Source organism: Diabrotica virgifera, chromosome 6 (assembly GCF_917563875.1).
Source record: "Diabrotica virgifera virgifera chromosome 6, PGI_DIABVI_V3a".
Taxonomy (NCBI): Eukaryota; Metazoa; Arthropoda; class Insecta; order Coleoptera; family Chrysomelidae; genus Diabrotica; species Diabrotica virgifera.
The window spans coordinates 65,687,457-65,709,864 of record NC_065448.1 but is presented as its reverse complement, the minus strand read 5'-3'; the positions used below and the strand labels follow the sequence as shown (position 1 = coordinate 65,709,864).

At 34.4% G+C, this 22,408-nt stretch overlaps 1 protein-coding gene across 3 annotated transcripts in view; it reads right to left on the bottom strand.

Annotated features, from left to right (window-relative positions):
* LOC114329157 (hemicentin-2) overlaps nucleotides 1–22,408 on the bottom strand; it is an 869,111-nt gene that overhangs the window by 553,283 nt on the left and 293,420 nt on the right. For all 3 annotated transcript variants that reach the window (XM_050654496.1, XM_050654495.1, XM_050654497.1), the window contains exon 6: nucleotides 9,480–9,631. In XM_050654496.1, the coding sequence (XP_050510453.1) occupies nucleotides 9,480–9,631 (152 nt within the window). The remainder of the gene's footprint in view (nucleotides 1–9,479; nucleotides 9,632–22,408) is intronic.

Here is a 22,408-nt window from a genome sequence, read left to right as displayed (position 1 = left end):
GAGTAGATGAGTTGTGAATTATTTAAAATTCTCTCATCTTAATTTCCTCGGCATCCTATTTTATTTATAATTTTGAAAATCTCAGGGGGTGTAACCAAAGAATGTATTCCACCTGTTGTTAATCTGGTGGTATGGTAACGATATTTATTGTCGTTTTCTGTGCTACTTCGATTGATAACTTACTTTGTTTTTCGGTAGATGGCTCTAGTTCATCCGTGACATTTCTTTCTTTGCAATTCGGAAGGGCCCAAAGTGTGATGCCTGGAGAAATCGGAGAGAAGAGGATATTTGACTACTGATGAGGGACAAAAGACCTCCGAAACCGGTATAGACTCTTCCTGAACTCTCCGATTTAACCAGAGTATTATGCAGCTGCTGCTGCATTTTAGTTTTGCAAAGAAATTGAAAGTGTTTATACATTTTTAAAATTTTATATGTTTGTAACGTTTTAGTGGTTGTTTCTACTGTTTTACATGTATTTATTATTTGATTAATTTTTCATCATCCGGAGTTGCACAGCAGACAAAATTTCTAAATATGATGCACAGACACACAGCTCTAAGTAGTGGTACTTCTTTTTATACTTTGACCGTTAGCTCCGAAGATGACATTTTTGTCGAAAGCGCTTAGCTAAGGAAATTAAAATATATTTACAGACTTTAATATACTTTTTTTCACTTCCTTCATTTATTTAAGTGTGTACAAAATTTACCAGTCTTTCAACTATTAATTTGAGGCGCTCAGATCAACAGTGGCCTAACCCAAAAATGGAGTTTCGAGGTAATAGCAGTCTTTGCATTCGTATTTCCATTATGTTTATGGGATGGTCTATTTGAATGTAGCAAGAGGTTACTATGATTAATTATTGATCTGTGACTTGTGGCAAATGTTTGTTTAAAAAAGTAAGGTTATGCTAATTAGTTTTATCCACAAACCATACATACTCATAGACGTTTCACGACCATGTTAATGTTTCGGATCGAATTAACGCCATCTCTTGATTGGAATGGGAACTAAATTGACAAATTTTAGTTACGTGGGAATTTCAAATTATAAATTTTGCGTGATTTTTGATGAAATTTCGCAGGAAATTAAAACAACACAAAGACAATTCAATGTTTTATTCAATATTTTACTGAAATCTTCAAATATTCCAATTTGTTTTCAAAATGCTAAACACTACTGCCATGTGTCAAATGAAAGCACTGAGTCACTGATGTGTAATATTGAGTTGAATGAAAATTTTTGAAAGAATCTTGTAAGATGATTGTTCAGATAAATATTACCTTATAATCTTTTACAAACTTCCAAAAATATATAGGCCCGAAATGTTGATGACACATTTGTTATTGGAATAAACTGTTTCAGGATCTAATATATTGTTTTTTTAAATGTGGAGAAACACAACACGGGATGATCAATGTAAACTAAAAATTCTACTCATAAGAACGGGGAGGAGGTTAATAAGTACAATTGATTAAAATTGTGATTAAATCTAATCATAAACTTAACACCACTATAATAAAATAATTAAGCCACAAACTGTAAAATAAAAAGTAAATAACAAATTACAGCTGTCAGTTGTTAAGTATGACAAGATAATTGACTGACAGCGACATCTCTGGATTGGAATGGAAACTAATTTGCTGTCTTGACCTTGACAATTTACGTGAAACGTCTATGAGTATATATGGTTTGTGGTTTCATCCGTAGTTAGTTAAGATTTATTAAGTTTAAATCAACAAAATAAATACCAGTGAGTATTTTTTACGTTTCTCTATGTAATCTGAGTGTGTTTTGCGATATTTGTGATTAAGATAACTGTTTTCTTTTTGTAGAAAAATTTCAAAAACATTATTCAGTGTTTAGTTGGGTAAAATGGGATATCGAGTGGTTGGGTAAAACTGGATACTATCGCGTTTTGTCCAACCAAAACGTAGATACTTTTTAACAAGCATATTAAATTTAATTTTTTTAGAGTTATTAAAAGATGGGCAAATATAAAAGAAAAAGTGATCGGCAGTCTTGGAATGAGAAAAGTATGTGCAAAGCAGTGGAAGGGGTTCTTGATGGAAAAATGGGAATATCTTAAGGCTTCTAAAGAATTTAAGGTACCTTCTAACAACTATTGAAGGCATAGTAAAAAGAATTAAAAATGGAACTCACGAACGAGAAAATTCAGCACAAAAAGGACTAGGGCGTCAGAGACCGGTTTTCACAGCGGAACAAGAGGAGGACTTGGCGGAACACATTTTGTTATTGGAATCACGACTATTTGGTTTTACTTTGAATGACTTTCGAAGTTTGGCTTTTCAGTTAGCTCAACGCAATGGGTAAGATAATCCATTTTATAGAGACAAAAAAATGGCCGGTAAAGCTTGGTTACACAGCTTTCCAAAAAGACATCCAACCGTTAAACTTATAGCAGTTGGATTTCCCGCTATAATGTTTTGTTAATAGCATTCATTAATTTTATATCCTAATTCCCAAAAAGAATGTCTATTCTCAAATTTATTTTGTCAGTTGTATATCATATGAATATTTTAAAGCCGTCCCTGTTTAGAGTGTTACAAAATATTGCGCAACATTGGATAAGTACCCCTACTTCCCTTGAAAAATCGTTTAGCCCATCTGAAAGTACCGTACTTCCCTTGAAAAAATGGTTTAGTCCATCTGAAAGTAACTGAGTTTTTTGTCAAGTAAGCACCTCTAAGGATCAAAATCGCTCGGTATTTGCGTCGTTTTTTTTCTCGATCCGTAGCTTCAAAGAGAAGCGCAATTTAGTCCGGTTTGAAAATTTGAAGGGGTAGGATCTGCTCCGCTGCCGGTACTCACCCGACAGGGCGTTGCCCGTTGTCCTTTGCCGGTATTAAGTATAGTATTGTCGTTTTGTGAAGCTATGAAGATCTAGTAACCAGTAGTGAGTGCTCTAGGAGGATTTTTACCCCATGATAATGGATTTGTATGGTGAAAATCGGGTACTCCTATGAGTTGTATGACGCAGTTCTATAAGCCGGCATTGTGTAGAAGTCTTTGTTCCTGTTTTATGATGTTCTGGTCCTGATTCACCGAAGAAATGTCTTTCCTGTCCCGTTTTGAATGCCCCGCCACGCCTCGTGTCAAAAGGACACCGACGTCTTGTTTCCTGTTCTACTGAAAATGAAGCCCCTGTGTCTAAATGAACCCCTTTCCCCCCGTGTAGTGTTTGAAGTGTGACGATTGGATTTTATTAAAAAGAAAGGTATGAGATGTTTTTTGTTTTTGAATAAATCCAGAGTAAATAGTAAAATTTCAGTTGTTGGTAAAGAGTTTAAATATTATACAATAATGGTTTGCTTTCATAATGGTTGATGCAGTGACTTTGACATTTGAAAGCTACGTCAAATCTTGTGTTGACATACGCTGCTAACCAAAGTTAAATTTTGTTGTATTGATAGAAAAATATTGTAAAGTTGAAGATTTTTTTGTACTGAAGTAATGTAAAGAATTTGTAGATATTTTACCATTGATTTTACCCCATAGTAAAGTCAATCACGTCAATCATTTCTTGTTTTTTGTTTAAAGATTTTTAAAAAGATGTTTAAAAATACAGATTTTTTTGTTTAAAGGAAATTTAAAGATTGAAGTTTTAAATAAACGTTTTTGAAAATGTACCTTTCCTTTCTGTAACCATTTTTGGAAAAATATTAACCAGATGTCTAATGCAACTGTGTAAGTTTTAGAGTAGAAGAAAAGGAATTTGGCATAGAAGCCAGTGTTGAGAAAGAGTAGCCCAGTTTAACCCCAAAGAGGAATCGAAGATGAATGTCCCCCCACTTGGTACCCGTAAGGACGGAATATGTCCAGTAAGTACCCATATGCGAACCAGAGGATTTACTTCGAACGGTGTCCTTTTTTTTAAATAGTAGAAAGATCCTCTAGTCTGAGTAAGTACCCTTTTGTATTTGTTATAGTAGTTTAGTCTTCTTAACACCCCTTCACCCTCCCTAACGAATCTGCGACTTAGCCACCGCACAACCAATGAGCTGCCGTCTTGCAACGAGGCTTTATGTGTCTGTTCCTTCTACTAGCCCCATTTCGACCCCCCAGTATCTTAGTAGTTAGTTCTTTCCCTGTCCCCATATGAGCAGACATGTAAAACGCTTTAAACTTCGTACCCCTGAGCCAACATCTCTTGCTAGAGCTATGGGTTTTAACCTTCGGATGACCAAGCGGGGGAAATTGTGACCCCAGTGTATGTTTTTCATTAATAAATTCAAAAGTTTTTTTAATTTTTAACTCATTATTTTTTTATTTGACGTTAATATCATTCTAGATATCCTCATATTTTGAAATAAAAAAAATTCCCTATATTTTAGGAATAAAAAATATATTCTGAAGTTGATGTTTAGTAAAATAGCGTCTATTATGTGTAACTACTAGTAGTTTTACGCTAATGACGTCGACTTTGCAAAGTAACAAGACACTTACTCAACATAAACACTACACATGACACTAATACTCATGTTGTGACTGGCTGAATGACATAAAGTCCATGCCAAAAAAAATAAAAATTAAAAAAAAAACTTTATTTTTTTGTTAATTGTAATTTTTGACATTTTTGACCTGGGGTCATTTTCCCCCCCTTAGTCATCTGTGTAACAAAAAAAGGTTGGTCATCGGAAGGTTAATAGGCCTGTCGTTAAAATTATTTTTCATTGCTTACTGGCGTGCTTGAGAAATATAAAATACCACCCGAACGGATTTACAACGTTGACGAAACAAGTATAATGACTATGCCAAAGAAAAGATCGAAATGTTTGTCATTGCGTGGGAAAAGGCAAGTTGGGTGTATATCTTCAGCTTAACGCGGTGTTCTTGTTACTGTGGAAATTTGCATGAGTGCTTCTGGTGTATTTATGCCGCATACCTTTATTTTTCCCAGGTCCAGAGCAAAACCTGAGCTGCTAGATTATGCTTCACCTGGCAGTAGAGCGTTCTAACATTCGTCAGGGTGGATGCAAAAAGAAATTTTTTCTAATTGGTTTAGTTATTTTATTGAGTTTTTAAAACCCTGAAAAGAATATCCTGTTCTTTTACTTTTGGACGGACATACGACCCACATAAAAAATTGTGAGGTCATAGAGAAAGCTAGAGATATTGGTGTTGTAATGTTTTGCTTCCCTCCGCATACCAAGCATCGGTTTCAGCCCCTAGACGTCAGTTTCGTGTCACCACTCAGCACTTATTATACGTCAGAAGATCAAAAGTGGATGCAACAACATCCAGGTCGACCAATCACATTCTCTTAAATAGGAAAACTTTTCGGAAACGCATATATGATAGCTGCTAGCGTTCAAACCGCTGTGAATAGGTTTAGAAAGACTGGCATTCAACCTCTCAATCCAGAATTCCTCCTTTTGAAGAATGGATGTTTGAACCAGCTGAAACCACAGAAACACCGATGAATGATCCGATGATTGGTTCCGTTTTAGAAAATAATCGGCGCACTCCACCTCGTACACCACCATTATCACAAAACCAAGTTGATGGTGATTCAGACAATGAGAATTCTCCAAATACATTGCTTTCAGATACTTTTACACCACAAAAATCTCATAAGGTGCTTGAAAATAAGGAAAATTGTCATATTACTCCTCCTCCTCTTTTTTGCAATAAGTTCTATGCTAATGCGGTACCCTCTTGTTCGTACTCTGTCAATAAATTTCAAGTCACTCCCAAAGAACTAGTTGCCCTTCCTCAGATAGAAAGAAAAATTAACCCTAATGATAAAAGGAGAGAAAAACAACTGTGTTAACCTCAACACCTTATAAAGAAGAACTGGAGAGGTCTATAGGTAAAAAGCTCATCAAGAAACCAAAACTAAATTTAGAATAAAAACAAAATTGGAAAGGCAAAGGAAAAAATAAGAAATATGTTCCAAAACGAAGAAAAGAAAAAAGAGAAAGAACCAAAAGGGATAGCAGTTCAGATGATGAAGACGAAGGAGAAGTTTGCATTTATTGCTCGGAACTGTACTCCAAATCAAAATCAGATCATGGTTGGGTAATGTGTGAGCAATGTTGACTTTAATCTCACGAAGCTTGCGCCGGGGTAGAGAATTATGGTGAGCCATACACATTAGGGTGGATCGAAAAACGGGTTTTTTTCTGTTATACAATTCTAATAGCACGGAAAACTTGCGCATAGACGTCATTATAAAGGGAAAAATAATAAAAAAATTTTTTTTCAAATTTGAACTCAAATTTAAAAAGTTACAATTTAAAGTTACAAAAAAAGACAAAATACCGGTAATTTTCAAAAACACGTAAAATTACAAAAAAAGTCTGTTTTCGTTCTAATAGTGAAAAAAGTGTTGTCAAGAGTATCCTTAATGCATACAAAAGATAATTATACCCATTCCTGTTTAACTGAATTCGCGCAAAAAGCATAAAGTTGCAGGTTGTTTTGTAAAATAACGATATTTCATTATTTTCGACGATTTTTAAACATGTGCCAAAACCATACAAGTTGTATTTTTAATTTGTAATAGTGTAAAAACTATTCAAAATAGTTTTCCTAATCCATAAAAAATACTTTCGAACCTGTTATTCCTTAACTGTATGCGCGCAATAGGTCTAAAGTGAAGTATACGTAAGTTGTACAGTCCCGTAAAAACGCGGTTTTCCATATCTGATGAGTGTTTTTTAACACATTAAGGTTTGTAAAGACTATAACAAGTGATTTACAAACAAATTTATTAGCCAACACATCATATTGCAGCTCTCAGCTCATTTCAACATTTAATCTGTGCTGAAATGACCCAGGACTCACGACGAGGACGTGGCTGCAAGGCGAGGCCCACCCCCACCCTACCCAACCAACCAACCAGGGTGAATGTTATTTACAATATTTACAGTAATTATTTACTCTGTACTATGTATGTATTTGTTGTAGGCAAAAGGTTATTTACATAGAAGCCCCTTTAAATTCTGACTTTGAATTAAATGTGGGCATCAGCTGCCTTGATTTTAAAGTATAGCTCGAATATAACCATCTCGATTTTCATGCCCGCACAATTTTTCTGCTGCTTCTGTAACCAGTTTTACACACCTCTCAACTGACTGTGTGGCATAGGAATTTGAGGTATTTAAGCTCTGGTAAAGTTTGGTCTTTCAATAAAGAAGTAATATGTGCAGTTGGTATCTTGGACAATAGTGGCGGTGGTGTTAACTTACAGATTGACCAATCAATAAGTTCGGTATAGTCGTTTGCACTAAAATTTATTGAAGGTATTTTAAACTCCCTAACGCACCTTCAGCTGATGGCTCATTTCTGGATTTTAGGATCCTCCTGTAGCCAAGTTCCCTAATGTGTGGTCTTTCATCCATTATCATAGCCAACATCATATTTTCAGGGTAGCAGAAGAATGCGTTCCTTTGAACTACTGGATGAAGGATTTTCTTGATATTGTCCGGTAGATGTCTGGTTGTTTTAATACCTTCAAAATATGCCTCGGTCAATCTTTCACAGTGTAGTTTTTCTTTATATCAAACCAAACAGGTGCATATGTCTTCACTATGTAATTTGCAAGAGTCTGTAACTCAATTGTTGGAGTAGTTTGGGAGACATACAATCTTAAAACCCGGTTAGCACAGGTTAGCCAACGAGAGTGATTGATGCGTCCAGGATTCTTAGCAGCCAATTCTGGATTACAGATTCCTGTGTTGACCGCTCTGACAATGTCTAGGAGATACTGCTGATCTTTACTCAGATCGGTTTTAGTGATATCAATGACTTCTTCTGATTGGATCGGCTCAAAATCTACAACAGGGAGTTTCTCACAGCCAGGGAGTTGTTTTCCAATTGGACCGCTGAATTAAACTGGTCCTGTTGTCGTTCCATCCAAGTGATCAAACAAATGCCTATAAGGTAACTCGTTGAAATGTAGCAAGCAGATAAACCATTATAAAGGACGACGACACTTAACGTCAATGTTATGTACAACACCGCTTTTCCATCCAGTGTTTGTGACTGTTCCATCACATCCGATGTCCTCTACTGCACTTATATCTTATATCAAATTCCTTCCTTTCTAAATGTTCGTAAATACTGTCTGCAATTTCATTGGTGGTCCCTTTCTTTGGTGTGACATGACCAATGTATTTACCACCTGGTTCACTGATCAAGTAGTAACGTGTGCGAGTTCAACTACGGGTGGGCGAGTTCACTCGGTGCCGGCGACGCGACGGGGAGTAAGCGTTATTCTTTTGCGCGAATACAGTTAAGGAATATCAGGTCTGAAAGTCTTTTTTATGGATTAGGAAAACAATTTTGAATGGTTTTCACACTATTACAGATTACAAATACAAATGGTATGGTTTTGGAATATGTCTAAAAATCGTCAAAAATAATGCAATATCGTTATTTTACGAAACAACCTGCAAATTTAGGCTTTTTGCGCGAATTCAGATAAACGGGAACAGGTCTAATTATTTTTTGTATGCATTAAGGACACTCTTGACAACACTTTTTTCACTATTAGAACGAAAACAGACTTTTTTTTGTAATTTTACGTGTTTTTGAAAATTACCGGTACTTTGTCTTTTTTTGTAACTTTAGGCATTCTGCGCGATTTCAACTTTTGAAAAAAAAAATTTTTTATTATTTTTCCCTTTATAATGACGTCTATGCGCAAGTTTTCCGTGCTATTAGAATTGTATAACAGAAAAAACCCGTTTTTCGATCCACCCTAATACACATGCGATTTTTGTCGGTTTTAAACTCTAAATTTATTTAACATTAATGTTATATGAATAATGTTTTATTTTTTAAGTCAACATATTTAACTTCAATATGTCTTTATCCACATTCAAAAACCATCCCGTTTTACCCGACCAGGTGGACAAAACGGAATACTTTGCCATTTTTTTTTAATTGAACTTTTCAATGTTATTGTCAAACTATTAAGGCGTAATTATACTTAAATATAGGAAGTGATCAATAGAGAAGTTACAGTTAAGAAGAAGTAGATATCAATAGCATAGTCAAAGAGTTATGAGTTTATTAACGTTAGGTATCCCGTTTTGTCCACAACTCTCCCCTAGGTTGTGTGGACCCCTGTTAATCCGAAGATTTAATGTTGCTGCTTTTATTGATACATTATCAAAAAACGCTCAATTTGTGGCTTAGTCCACTATTGCTCTGAGTGCCTCATTTATTAATGACCCTCGTAGTTGTAAAAAAGTTATAGGTATTGTTCGACAAACTAATGAAAACCGGAAATGTAGAATAACGGAATTGTATCAGCAAATATTTAAACAGTTATAATAAAATGAATGTGAGTATATAATATAATCGTTAATAGGTATTTATGCAATTCTTTCGTGTTACCGCCACTGGATTAGAAAGCGCCAAACGAGGCTAATAGTTAGAGTGCTGATATTGCACCTAAAATTAGTTAGAAACTCGGCTAGTGTAACACGTTGTAACTCACTTACAGTAACAACAGCGTTCCTAATGGCCCTTCCATCAAGTAGCCATGTTAGTTTGGCAGGTGGATAAGAACCGGACGTCTCGCATCTTACGTTTTGCGACTTACTGATGGACAGCAAATCGTTGGGACTCACTATTTTTACTTTATTGGGTTTCACTAAAACAAAACAGAAACATGTGTAGTACAACGAAAATCAAGGTCTTAATCACTACGCTACTACTGCGATAAACAATTCATTAATAAAACATACCGGGTGGTGAATCGTCAAACGGGCCATATAGTCCTGTCGCCAGGAGGTACAACGGCTTCCTTTATTCAGATGGACTTACCCAAGCTTTTTATGTATTTTGACCCGTGGAACACGATTTTTTTTGGTAATAGTTGATCCGGATGTCGATAAGATTGTTATTAACAAAGAACTTGAGGAATTATATATAACAACGATTTTTCGCAACACAAAACATTTTTTGGTATTTTTTGGGCCATTCTAAGCAAAAAATATTCTTACAAGCTTTTTCGTAGGATGCTATATACCAGGACTAATCTTTTAAAAATCGTGTATTTTTGGATGTGAGAGGTGGCATTCAAATTTTTGCAGATAAAGTTAGGTGATACGTTCAGTAATAATAATTGACTTATGTTCCTTCTCAAATATGCCCGGAACATTAATAAAAAATTAAAATATTTAAAAATTTCGAAAAACATCGATTTTCTCTGCTTTCTTTGCTTATAACTTTAAAAGGGTTCGTTTTGGAACAAAGTCGTAGAAAAATAAAATAAAGATAATTGAATTTTGTATGATATACGACTAGTCAAAAATATCTTAAGGTATTACCTTTTTTGCAATATAGCAATAAATACAAAATAAGGGGGCAAAATACGCCTGTTGTTATTCAATGTTTCTTAGAACCTTAGTAACTCGGTTAGAAAATTCTTATAACTTACTTAAATGGTCTATCAAATTTCATTAAAATCGACCTAATAGATTTTGCATAATAAATTTACAATATAAATATTTTTAAAAAAGTTCAAATTTTTAAAATCTTGCTGAACAAAAAGTAGACCATTTAGAAGTTGGCTAATTTTTTAGATATAGAGAGGTACTCTACCTATCTAATACACTTTACATAATTAAAATCGGAATATTTAAGGGGCCTCAGCAATGGTTTAAAATTACAAATAATTTTTTGGCTAATAAACAAATAGCTTTGTTTAATAATAAAAAAATTAATTTTTAGCAATGCAAATAATTAATATCGGTATAATTTGACTTAAACTAACAAATGCTGTCAGCAGAATTGCTGTTTTATTTTTTAATCAAAAGTTATTCTCGTTCAAAATTTGCAATTTTTCGATTATTTGAATGTTCCATCGCGTTTATCTCGAAAACTCTGCATCCTACGAAAAAACTCGTAAGAAAATTTTTTGCTTAGAATTACCCAAAAAATACAAAAAATGTTTTATTTTGCGAAAAATCGATTTTATGTAATTCCTCAAGTTCTTTGTTTATAACAATCTTATCGACATCCGGATCAACTGTTACCCAAAAAATTCGTGTTCTACGGGTCAAAATACATAAAAAAACTTGTGTAAGTCCATCTAAATGAAGGAGCCCGTAGCACTCCCTCCTGGACACAGCACTAGTTTGTTTATAAGCCAAAAAATTGTTTATAACTTCAAAGCATTGCTGAGGCTGCTTAAATAATCTGATTTTAATTCTGTAAAGTGCATTAGATAGGTGGAGTGCTTCTTTATATGCAAAAAAATTGACAAATCTTTGTATGTTCCAGTTTTTGTTTTGCAAGATTTAAAAATTTTAATATTTTAAAAAAAGTTTAGATTGCAAAATTATTACGCAAAATCTAGTAAGTCAATTTTAATGAAATTTGATGGACGGTTTTAGCACATTACAAAAATTTTCTACGCGAACTAGGAAGGTTCCAAATGTAACCTAAGTGATGGAAAAACATTGAATAAAGACAGGCTTGTTTTGCCCCCTTATTTTATATTTATTGCTATTTTGCAGCAAGGCTGTTAAATTAAGACATTTTTAACCAATCGTATCTGATAGAAAATTTAATTGTCTTTGTTTTATTCCTATACGACTTTGTTCCAAAATGAATCGTTTTAAAGTTATAAGCAGAGAAATTAGAAAAGAAACGACATTTTTTGAAATTTTAAAATATATTAGTTTTTATTAATGTTTAGGGCATATTTTAGAAGAGACATAAGTCAATTATTATTAATGAAGTTAGCACCTAACTTTATCTGCAAAAATTCGAATGCCACCTCTCACATCCACCTACAAACAGATCCTTCCTAGTCTAATAGTTTTCGAGATAAATGCGGTTGAACTTTCAAAAAATCGAAAAATTGCAATTTTTGAACCCGAATAACTTTTGATTTAAAAATAAAATAGCAATTCTGCTTACCGCATTTGAAAGTTCAAGTCAAATTATACTGGTTTTGATTATTTTCATTACTAAAAATTAATTTTTTTATTGTTAAATAAAGCTAAAAAACATAGTGCTTGAATGATGTTTTCAATGCACCTGCCATATAAAATCGAACTAGTAGGCGCTCCTACAAACAGGCAATTTGTACGTAGCATGCATTAAAACGCATTAAAACACTATTTGTTTATAGCTTTGTTTGAAAATTAAAAAAATTAATTGTTAGCAATGCAGGTAACCGAAACCGATATAATTTTTCTTGAAATTTCAAATGCGGTAAGCAGAATTGCTATTTTATTTTTTAGTCAAAAGTTATTCTGGTTAAAAATTTCAATTTTTCGATTTTTTGAAAGTTCAACCGCGTTTATCTCGCAAACTATGCATCCTACGAAAATACTTATAGAAACATGTTTTGCTAAGAATAACCCAAAAAATACAGAAAAATATTTTGTTTTGCGAAAAATCGCTGTTATGTAATTCCTCAAGTTGTTTTTTATAACAAACTTGTCGACATCCGTGTCAACTGTTACCCAAAAAATTCCTGTTCTACGGGTCAAAATACATAAAAAAAACTTGGGTAAGTCCATCTGAATAAAGGAGGCCGTTGTATCCCCCCTGGCGACAGCACTAATAGGAAATTCAATTGGAAATTTTAAATTGTTGAATTCCTACCTCCCTGATTATTTTATATTAAAAATCATGAGAAACTATTTGTAGGGGACTGAAATACTTATCGAAAACAAATGTTAAAATTGTTCAACTGCGAATTAGATGTTCTCCAAAATTTTGCAAAAATATAATCCATTTGCCAGAATAATATTCATCCAAATAGATATTTGACCTCCAAAAATCATATGAACGAGCTGAATTTTGCTGAGAATGTTAATTTTGGGATCCTAAAAAAGATGCAAAAAGTCACTCCTACCCCCGGCTTCCCCCCAAAAACCCGTTTGACTGAAGGTAGTGCGAATAACATCGATTTAGCAATAATCTGCATGCTGTGGAAAAATATTTCAAACAAGAAATGTAGCTGAGATAATTTTGACCAATAATGTTTATTCTGACTTTAGTATTTTGAAGTAAGTTACTTGAGCGAAATAAATCTTTTAAATAAAATGTGTATCAATTTGACGGTAAAAATTCCATATCTTTTGATTAAAGTGTCCTATCGACAAAAAACAAAATGATTTTTATAGGTGAAAGGGGCAGCTTTCATATCCAATTTTTGCGGGTGAGTTTAGTGGAAAGATTGGTAGGAGTGGCAAAATATTTTTGCATCTTTTTGGGGTTCCAGTATTGATATTCTCGGAAAAATTCAGCTTGTTCGTATGATTTTTAGAGGTCAAATCTCTTACGATTGTACTAATAATATGACTAGAAAATGTATTACATATTTTTTTTTAATTTTGGAATGTGTTTACTTCTTAGAATGAATCTAATATTTGTGTTTAATAGAAATATCAGTTCTGTACAAATATATAGTTTTTCATGACTTTTGATGTAAAATGATTAGGGAAGCACGAATTCAACAGTTTAGTATCCATTTTCCGGTATTGTATAATTGCATGTTCTGAATATGACTATTTCAACTATACAGTGATAGGAAATACAATGATAGCAAAATAGCGCAAAAGATGGAAAACATAACACATTGCGAAACAAAAGGAGATGAAACTAGTGGAGATGGAAATGATCGTTATAAACCTACAAATTAACCTTTCAGTGCTAACGTGAAGTATTTTGACATAAGTGCTAACGTCCGTCTCTGGGACCGTATGTTTATACATGCCCTAGTACTGTAAATTTTACAAATTTTTAAAATTTAATTACTTCAAGGGTCTTATTAAATATTGTTTTATTTAAAATAAATGCAGTTTTATTTAAAAATTATATTTATAAACATTTATTTTGAAAAAAATAATTCCTTAACAAAAACAAGCGACTATTCTAAAAAGTGAGAAAAAAACCCTAAAATCTTAATATAAACAAAAAATTTGCTGAGTTATTTTTAAACTAAAGATGAAATTATCCACTTATAATAACCACACTTAAGCAGTTCTAATAATACGAAGTAACTTTAAACTTAAAAAAGTTAACCTTTTTCTGAACATTCCACACATGTACCCTTTATGTATTCTAAGCACATAAATTTATTACACGAGTAACAACTGTACTTTGTTTTTCGACTTTTCGTAGTTCATTTCTATTTCTAAAAAGTAAAAAAATAATATTTTATTCACTAAAAATACAACGCTAAAAGTTACAATTCTTACCTTTAGTACAGCCGCAAAAGCTAACATCCGTCTCTGAGACCAAAATCTTGTGTAACGAACGAACTATGTATCTACGTTCAACAATATTTTAATACTAACAACGGTTAGGTAAAATATGAAGCTATTGAATGACCTAGCCCGAATATCGAAATACATCGTTAATTATCAATATGAATAGGTTAGCTCCGTCTATGAGACCATGCGTTAGCACTGAAAGGTTAACATTAAATTACATAGTTTCCCACTTTTAGACGTCCGTGACAGGAGTATTTTATAAAATTCTACTGTCACAGTGACAGTTTTCATACTCCTCTGATATATCTAAAAGTGGGAAACTATGTAATGACATGTTAATTTTTACGTTTATAGCGATCATTTCCATATTCACCACTTTCATCTCTTTTTGTTTTGCAATGTTTTATGTTTTCCATCTTTTGCGCGATGTCAACGATGAAGTGCGCCGACTAAAGCGTTTTAAGCCTACAGACTTATTGAACAGATTTAAATAAAATTAATTAACATTTACCACTACATTATTAACTTTGTTTGTTAATTATATGTTAAAGGAAGCCTCTCACTGGAGAAAATTCCTACATGTCATTTGTTCTTCTAATAATGGTCATAAAATTTACTTATTTTTACGAGTGATAACAGATTGTAAATTAAATGGAGCTTAAAAAAATCTTTTGCGCTATTTTGTCGGTTATTAGCAAGCTCATCACTGTATATTTTATGAAACGAAGAATTTAAATATCGAAAAATTAGTGTCCGTTATTTTTTAATTGGAATATCTGGGGGAAGTCAATAAATAAAGCCGTACCATTTCGTGGGTATAGTCCGTTCGCTAAACTCAGACACAACTGGCTAGTGATTTTAGTAGGTATTTTTTTGTTCCTACCCAATTTTGCAAAAATTGGCAAAATTACTAACCATTTAGTAATTATTAACTATTTAGTAATTTTTTTTGACAATTTTACCTAAAAATTACTGGCAAATTTTTGGCAAAATTACTTATCAAAATCATTAGATAATAATTGTGTCTGAGTTTAACGAACCGATTATATTAAGATTTTTAATGCGTTATGTTTTTTATTCTTCTTCTTCTTCCTCTTCTTCTTTTTCTTCTTCTTCTTCTTCTTCTTCTTCTTCTTCTTATAATAGTCCTCTTGGCCTGTTCCTTACCGATTTTGCGCTTGTATTCGTAGCTGTGATGTTGACTGCCAGCTATCTCGCCACCTTTTAAAGGGCCTTCCTATTGGTCGCTTGCCTGTTGGCTTCGAATCCCTGGCTATACGGGCTATTCTCTCGCTGTCCAATCTCGTTACATGCTGATTCCACTCTCGTCGCCTCTGTCTTCCCCACCGTACTATATCTTGTATGCTACAGAGATCTCTTATTATGTCGTTCGGTATTCTGTCTCTCAGTGTTGTCCCAGTTATTGACCTCAGCGTTCTCATTTCTGATGTTCTCAGTATCCTCTTGGTTTCTGCTGTGTCACATCTTGTTTCTATTGCGTACGTCATGATCGGTCTTACACATGATTTGTATATGCGTACTTTCCCTTCCAGCTTCATGTCTTTGTTTCTCCAGATGACATCCCTCAGACATTCTGACACGTAATTTGCTTTATTTGCTTGCTTTCGGACGTTCTCTTTAACATCTCCATAACTACAATATTTCGATTCCCAGATATTGGAATCTCGAGACTTGTTCAATTAGTTCGTTGTTAATTACTAATTTGCATCTTATGGCTTCCCTTGACACTACCAGGGATTTTGTCTTGGCTGTTGATATTTTCATGTTGTAGTTCTTCGCCACTGTATTGAAAGTTTGTGCCATTCGCTGTAGGTTATCCTCGTTATCTGAGATTAAGATTGCGTCGTCAGCATAACAGAGGATTTTTATTTGTTTTTCCGCCATCTTATATCCATTTCCAGTACCTTTAATGTTTCCTATGATTTTGTCCATGACTAAATTAAAAAGCAATAGGCTCAAGCTATCCCCTTGTCTGAATCCCGAGTTGATTTCTACTTCCGATGTTAGTTCATTCTCGACTTTTTTTCTGGTTTTGTTCTTCATTAATATCTTTAATTAACCTTATCATTTTGTTAAGCTGATTTTTCTCCTTTAGTAATCTTAGCACATCTTCCAATCTTACACAATCGAAGACCTTAGTCAAATCTATAAAGCACATAAATACAGGTTTATTATACTCCAGTGCTTTCTCATCAATTTGTCTGGCTATGAATACGGCGTCTATTGTGGACCTATTTTTCCGAAAACCTTGTTGTTCCTCACTAATTGTGTATTCTTCATTTATTTTATTGGCAGTCGTCGCTGGGCCATCGAGGTGTAAACATCGTTAAAGCGCTCCGAAAAACCGGTGATTAAGAATTCTAATTATCTTATCAACAACAATAAAAAAAAACCCATTAGCAATAAGTGAGAAAAACAAAACAATATGTTCCCTTCGGGGAATCTTATTGGGTTCAGAAATGGACAACCAGTTTATCAACAACAAAACATACAGAGTGATCCAATAAATTTACAAATACCACAAGCAACCAATAACCAACTACAGTGGCAGCCAACAATGATGAAGCAACCAGAAAATGCAATGAACATGAATATGCCAACTATGCAACAACAGTATCATACAACTCCTATACAGACAGTAAATACCAACCAGTTCAGCTCTCAACCAGTTCAGCAGCAAATGCCGACATCAAGTAAAAATAGTGCAAATATCGAAGACAGAGAAACTCACTATATGACATCAACCAGTGAAGATGAAGAAGAAAATCAGACAAACAGTAAAAACGCTTGGCAAGTCATGGGAAGCAATAAAAGAAAGAAAATACATAACAACAAACCAAATCCAAGCGAAATTGAAACAGGTAACCGATTCCAACCGCTGTCGAAAGAAACAGAAGAAAATATTGGAAACGTCGAAACCAACAAAATACCAAAACCTCCACCAATATTTGTACACGGGGTACAGGATTTCAAAGAGATGACAAAGCAATTAGAGGAAATAGCCAAAAAAGAAGAATACCAGACAAAAAGTTTAATAAACAACGTTGTCAAAATAAATTGTGAAACACCAGAAATATACCGAAAATTGGTTAAGGAGTTCAAGGAAAAAAATATATACCATCACACGTACCAACTAAAAGAAGAACGAGCCTACAGAATCGTGATCAGATACTTACATCACTCAACCAATACTGATGACATAAAAAGTGAGCTATCTCAGTTAGGGCACAAAGTGAGAAACATAGTTAATGTAAAACAACAAAAAACCAAAGAACCACTTAATCTCTTCTTTGTAGATTTAGAACCCGCGCAAAACAACAAAGATGTCTATAATATAACAGGCCTACAGAACAGAGTAGTACACATAGAACCTCCACGAACTCAAAAAAACAGTATAATACAGTGCATGAGATGCCAACAATATGGACATTCCAAATCATATTGTAATAAACCATACGTCTGTGTAAAATGCGGAGGCTCACACAATACCACCACGTGCAAAAAGTCAAAGGAGACGCCAGCCATATGTGCGTTATGCAATGGAGGCCACCCAGCCAATTACAAGGGATGTGATCACTATAAGAAACTTACCAAAGGAAGCAATAAAAACAATGGAGAGCATCAAAACCCATCAGCAATCTACACAAATGATATATACACAAGAAACACACAACAACTATCCAATCCACTGCCCCAGGGCATGAGCTATGCTGAAGTAACTAAACGCAACCAAACAGAAGATACAACCACTGTGTTAAACAAGTTTTTGGAAGAATTCAAGAATCTATTCAACCAACTAATCCAACAAAATAGCATGGTCCTCAACATGCTTACCATGCTTATGAACAAAATGAAATAAATGGCTAAGTTTCTTCGAATAGCCCAATGGAATGCCAACGGCCTTCCAAGCCATACAGAAGAAGTGAAAATATTTCTAGACATAAATAAAATTGACATATTTTTAATTAGTGAAACACACTTCACAAACAGAACTTATTTTAACATACCTAAATATAAACTATATCATACTGAGCATCCTGACGGCACAGCCCACGGAGGTACAGCAATACTCATCAAAGAAAATATTAAACATCATGAACTACTGAAGTACAAAGAAGAACACATACAAGCAACGACAGTAAGCGTTGAAGCACTTCCATATAATGTCAACGTAACAGCTGTGTACTGCCCTCCTCGCCATAATCTAAAACGAGAACACTATGAAGAATTTTTCCAAACTTTAGGACCAAAATTCATTGCTGGGGGAGATTACAACAGCAAGCATACCTTGTGGGGGTCACGACTTATAACAACAAAAGGCAGAGAACTGGCACATGTTATACAAAATAAGAATTACTCATTTATCTCAACGGGAACACCAACATACTGGCCGACCGATCCCAACAAAAAACCAGATTTATTGGACTTCTTCATAACAAACGGTATCGGTATAACTTATACAGATATAACACCAAGCTATGACCTAACTACTGACCATAGCCCAATAATAGCAACGGTAAGTACAACAGTTATCACTAAAAAACCAAAACTCCACCTGCACAACAATAAAACAAACTGGGACACTTACCGACAAATAATTCACGATACTATCGAAATAACAACGAGGCTGAAAAAACCGGAAGAAATAGAAGAGGACTATAACAAATTTATAAACATACTACAGTATGCAGCTAAATCAGCTACCCCACAAAGTAGTCCCAACAGAAACATAAGTAATATACCTTTAGAAATAAAAAAACTGGTAGCTGAAAAAAGAAAGGCCAGATCTGCATGGCAACGAACACACACACCAGACAGCAGAACAAGATACAATCGCATCAGCAACAAATTAAAATCAAAGCTGCAAGAAGTCAAAAATGAGTCATTTACGAATTATATCACCAATCTTTCAAGACAAGACAACTCTATATGGAAGCCCATAAAAAGTAAGAGAAAGCCAATAACAGCATTACCTCCAATACGTAAAAATTCAACACCACCAGGACCATGGGCAAAAAGTGATAAAGAAAAGGCTGACCTATTTGCCGAGTATTTAGCAGAAGTTTTTACTCCACTAAATGACGACCAAGTACCAGAAGCGAACCAAATATTAGAAGAACCACTACAGATACAGGACCGAATAAAACTATTTACTCCAAAAGAAATTAGAGACGTAATTGCCACCCTAAACCCAAAGAAGGCACCAGGCGAAGATCTGATAACCGCAAAAATGTTAAAAGAAATACCCAAAAAGGGCATAGTTAAACTACTGCACATATTCAATGCAATACTTAGATGTGACTACTGGCCCAAAGCACTCAAAATTGGACAAATAATTATGATACCAAAGCCTGGCAAAAACCCTCTAGATGTCTCATCATATAGGCCTATCAGCTTATTACCAACAATCTCCAAGTTGCTTGAAAGACTTATCCTAAACAGAATAAATGCAGAAATAAATCCACAAAATTGGATCCCAGATCATCAGTTCGGATTTCGACAAAGCCATTCAACGATACAACAATGCCATCGCATAGTCAACGCCATTAACCAGTCACTTGAAAATCAGCAGTACTGCACAGCAGCCTTTATAGACATCAGTCAGGCTTTTGACAAAGTCTGGCATCCAGGCTTGTTATGCAAAATAAAAAGAATTCTTCCAGCAAGTTACTACAACCTACTGAGAGCCTACCTACACGAACGGCAGTTTAAAGTAAAAGTTAATGAAGAAGTCTCGGAATACAAGCCTATTCACTCTGGCGTACCTCAAGGGAGCATACTAGGACCATTATTGTACATACTATATACATATGACTTGCCTACAAATGATAAAACAACCATCGGGACATTTGCAGACGACACTGCTATTTTTGCCAAGCATGACGATCCTATTGCAGCAACACAAAATCTCCAAGAGCATCTAAACTCACTTGAAATATGGCTGAAGAAGTGGAAGTTTAAGGTAAACGAAACAAAATCATCCCATATAACATTCACTCTCCGGACTGGAACCTGCCCACCAGTAACCATCAATCAAATAAAAATACCACAAAGTAATCAAGTCAAATATCTAGGGCTACACTTTGACAATAAACTCAACTGGAAACACCATATAACAAAGAAAAGAATGCAACTTGACCTAAAAACCAAAGAACTTTACTGGCTCATTGGAAGAAATTCCCATCTTTCAATAGAAAACAAATTGCTAATATATAAAGCAGTGATAAAGCCAATCTGGACTTATGGCATTGAACTGTGGGGCTGTGCTAGCAAATCCAATACTGTGATTATCCAGAGAGCGCAATCCAAGATACTTCGAGCAATAGTTAATGCACCATGGTATGTATCAAACCAAACTCTACACACAGATCTAAAAATTCCATATGTAACCGAAGTCATCCGAGAAAACAACAGAAAACACCACAACAAACTAGAAGACCATCCTAATCCACTACTTCATCCACTACTGCAACCTGTCCACAATAGAAGACTAAGAAGAAGCTGGCCCTCCGACCTAAGAGGTAACTGAGGAAACATCGCTGGATGTTTACCTCTCCACGTCACCACATTTACAATAATTTAATTTAATGTAAGACCAACAAATTGACTTATAGATGTTTGTTTTATATCTGATTGTCAATAAAGGGAGATAATAAAAAAAAAAAAAAAAAAAAATTTTATTGGCAAGTATTTTTGTTAAGAGTTTAAGAGTTGTGCTCAGCAAGGTGATGGTACGGTAGTTGCATGGGTCTTTGCTGTTTCCTCTCTTGTGTATAGGTATTGTTATACTCGTCCTCCACTGGTCTGGTACACGCTAGCTACATATTATATCTTGAAAGAGGATCTCTATGTTTTCGATTAAGGTTTCTCCTCCGTATTTCAGGAGTTCATTTGGTATCCCATCGGGTCCTGGTGCTTTTCTGTTTTTTTACTTTACGTATGTTATTCCTTATTTCTTCTTTTGTGATCTCTAGTTCTGTGTCTAAGTTGGATTCGTCTTCATATTCTGTTTCTTCCTCTTCTTCAGGTACTATAGTACCTTCCTTATATAGTTCTTCTATATAGTCGGTCCATTGTTCTGCTTCTATTCTATTTAAACTTCTATATTCGTTAATGGGTTTTTCCTATTTTCTAGTATTTTCCAAACTTTTCTTTGCGTCCCATACAAATCGTGTTCCATTTCTTTGGTAAAGCGTGTCCAATATTCCCTTTTTATATTTCTTATCTTAGAATTAATGCCATTTCTTGTGTCTCTGTATTGATGGTAATTGTTTGGTGTTTTGTTAGTGCAGTATTGTAGGTACGCTTTCCTCTTCTCATACGCTAGATCCCTTATTTCAGTATTGAACCAGGGCTTTGATATTTTGATTGCATTCAGGTTAATTTTTCTGACCCCTATGCTTTCCTTTGCGGCTTATAATATATTATATTCTATTTTTGCCCATGTCTCATTTACTCCTTCACCTGTTGTTACTGGGTTTATCTCAAATCTTTGTTCTAAACGTCTTTTATACAACCATTTTGTGTTTTGGTTCTCTAGAGACTCAATGTTTAGTTTTTTGAAGTACTTGGGTGGTTTTTTCTTGTTTTAGGGTATTTTGAGCAAAAATTTTCCAAGCACCATTTTATGATCTGATCCGATATTGGGCGATGTTAATGCTCTTACGTCTAGTATTTGTTTAGGTATGATTTCTCTATTTGTAATTATATAGTCTATTGTTGATTGTTGGCCTTGCGTGATTTGCCATGGGTATTTGTGTGGAAAAAACGTGTTGTTTATTCTCAACAAATTTTAGGTACAGAATTCAACAAGGTACTCTCCATTTCGGTTCAATGTATCTTCGTTAAATCGTTGTTTGATATTATCTATGCTGTCGTTTCCTATTCTTGCATTGAGATCTCCAAGAATAATTATTTTTTCGTTTTTCTGTATCTTGTCGATTACATCCTGTAGTTTGTTATAGAAGTCTTCGGTCTCTCCCTCGGGTTTACTTATATCTGGTGCGTAGACTGATATGATGTGGAGTTAAATGTTTTCCATATTCAAAGTCGTCATCAGGATTCTATGGTTGATATAGTCGATGTTTTCTATGCTCTTTCAAATTTCATGTGGATTATAAGGCCCACTCCTGTGCTAGCATAGTCCCCCTTGCCTTTTCCGCTGTATATGA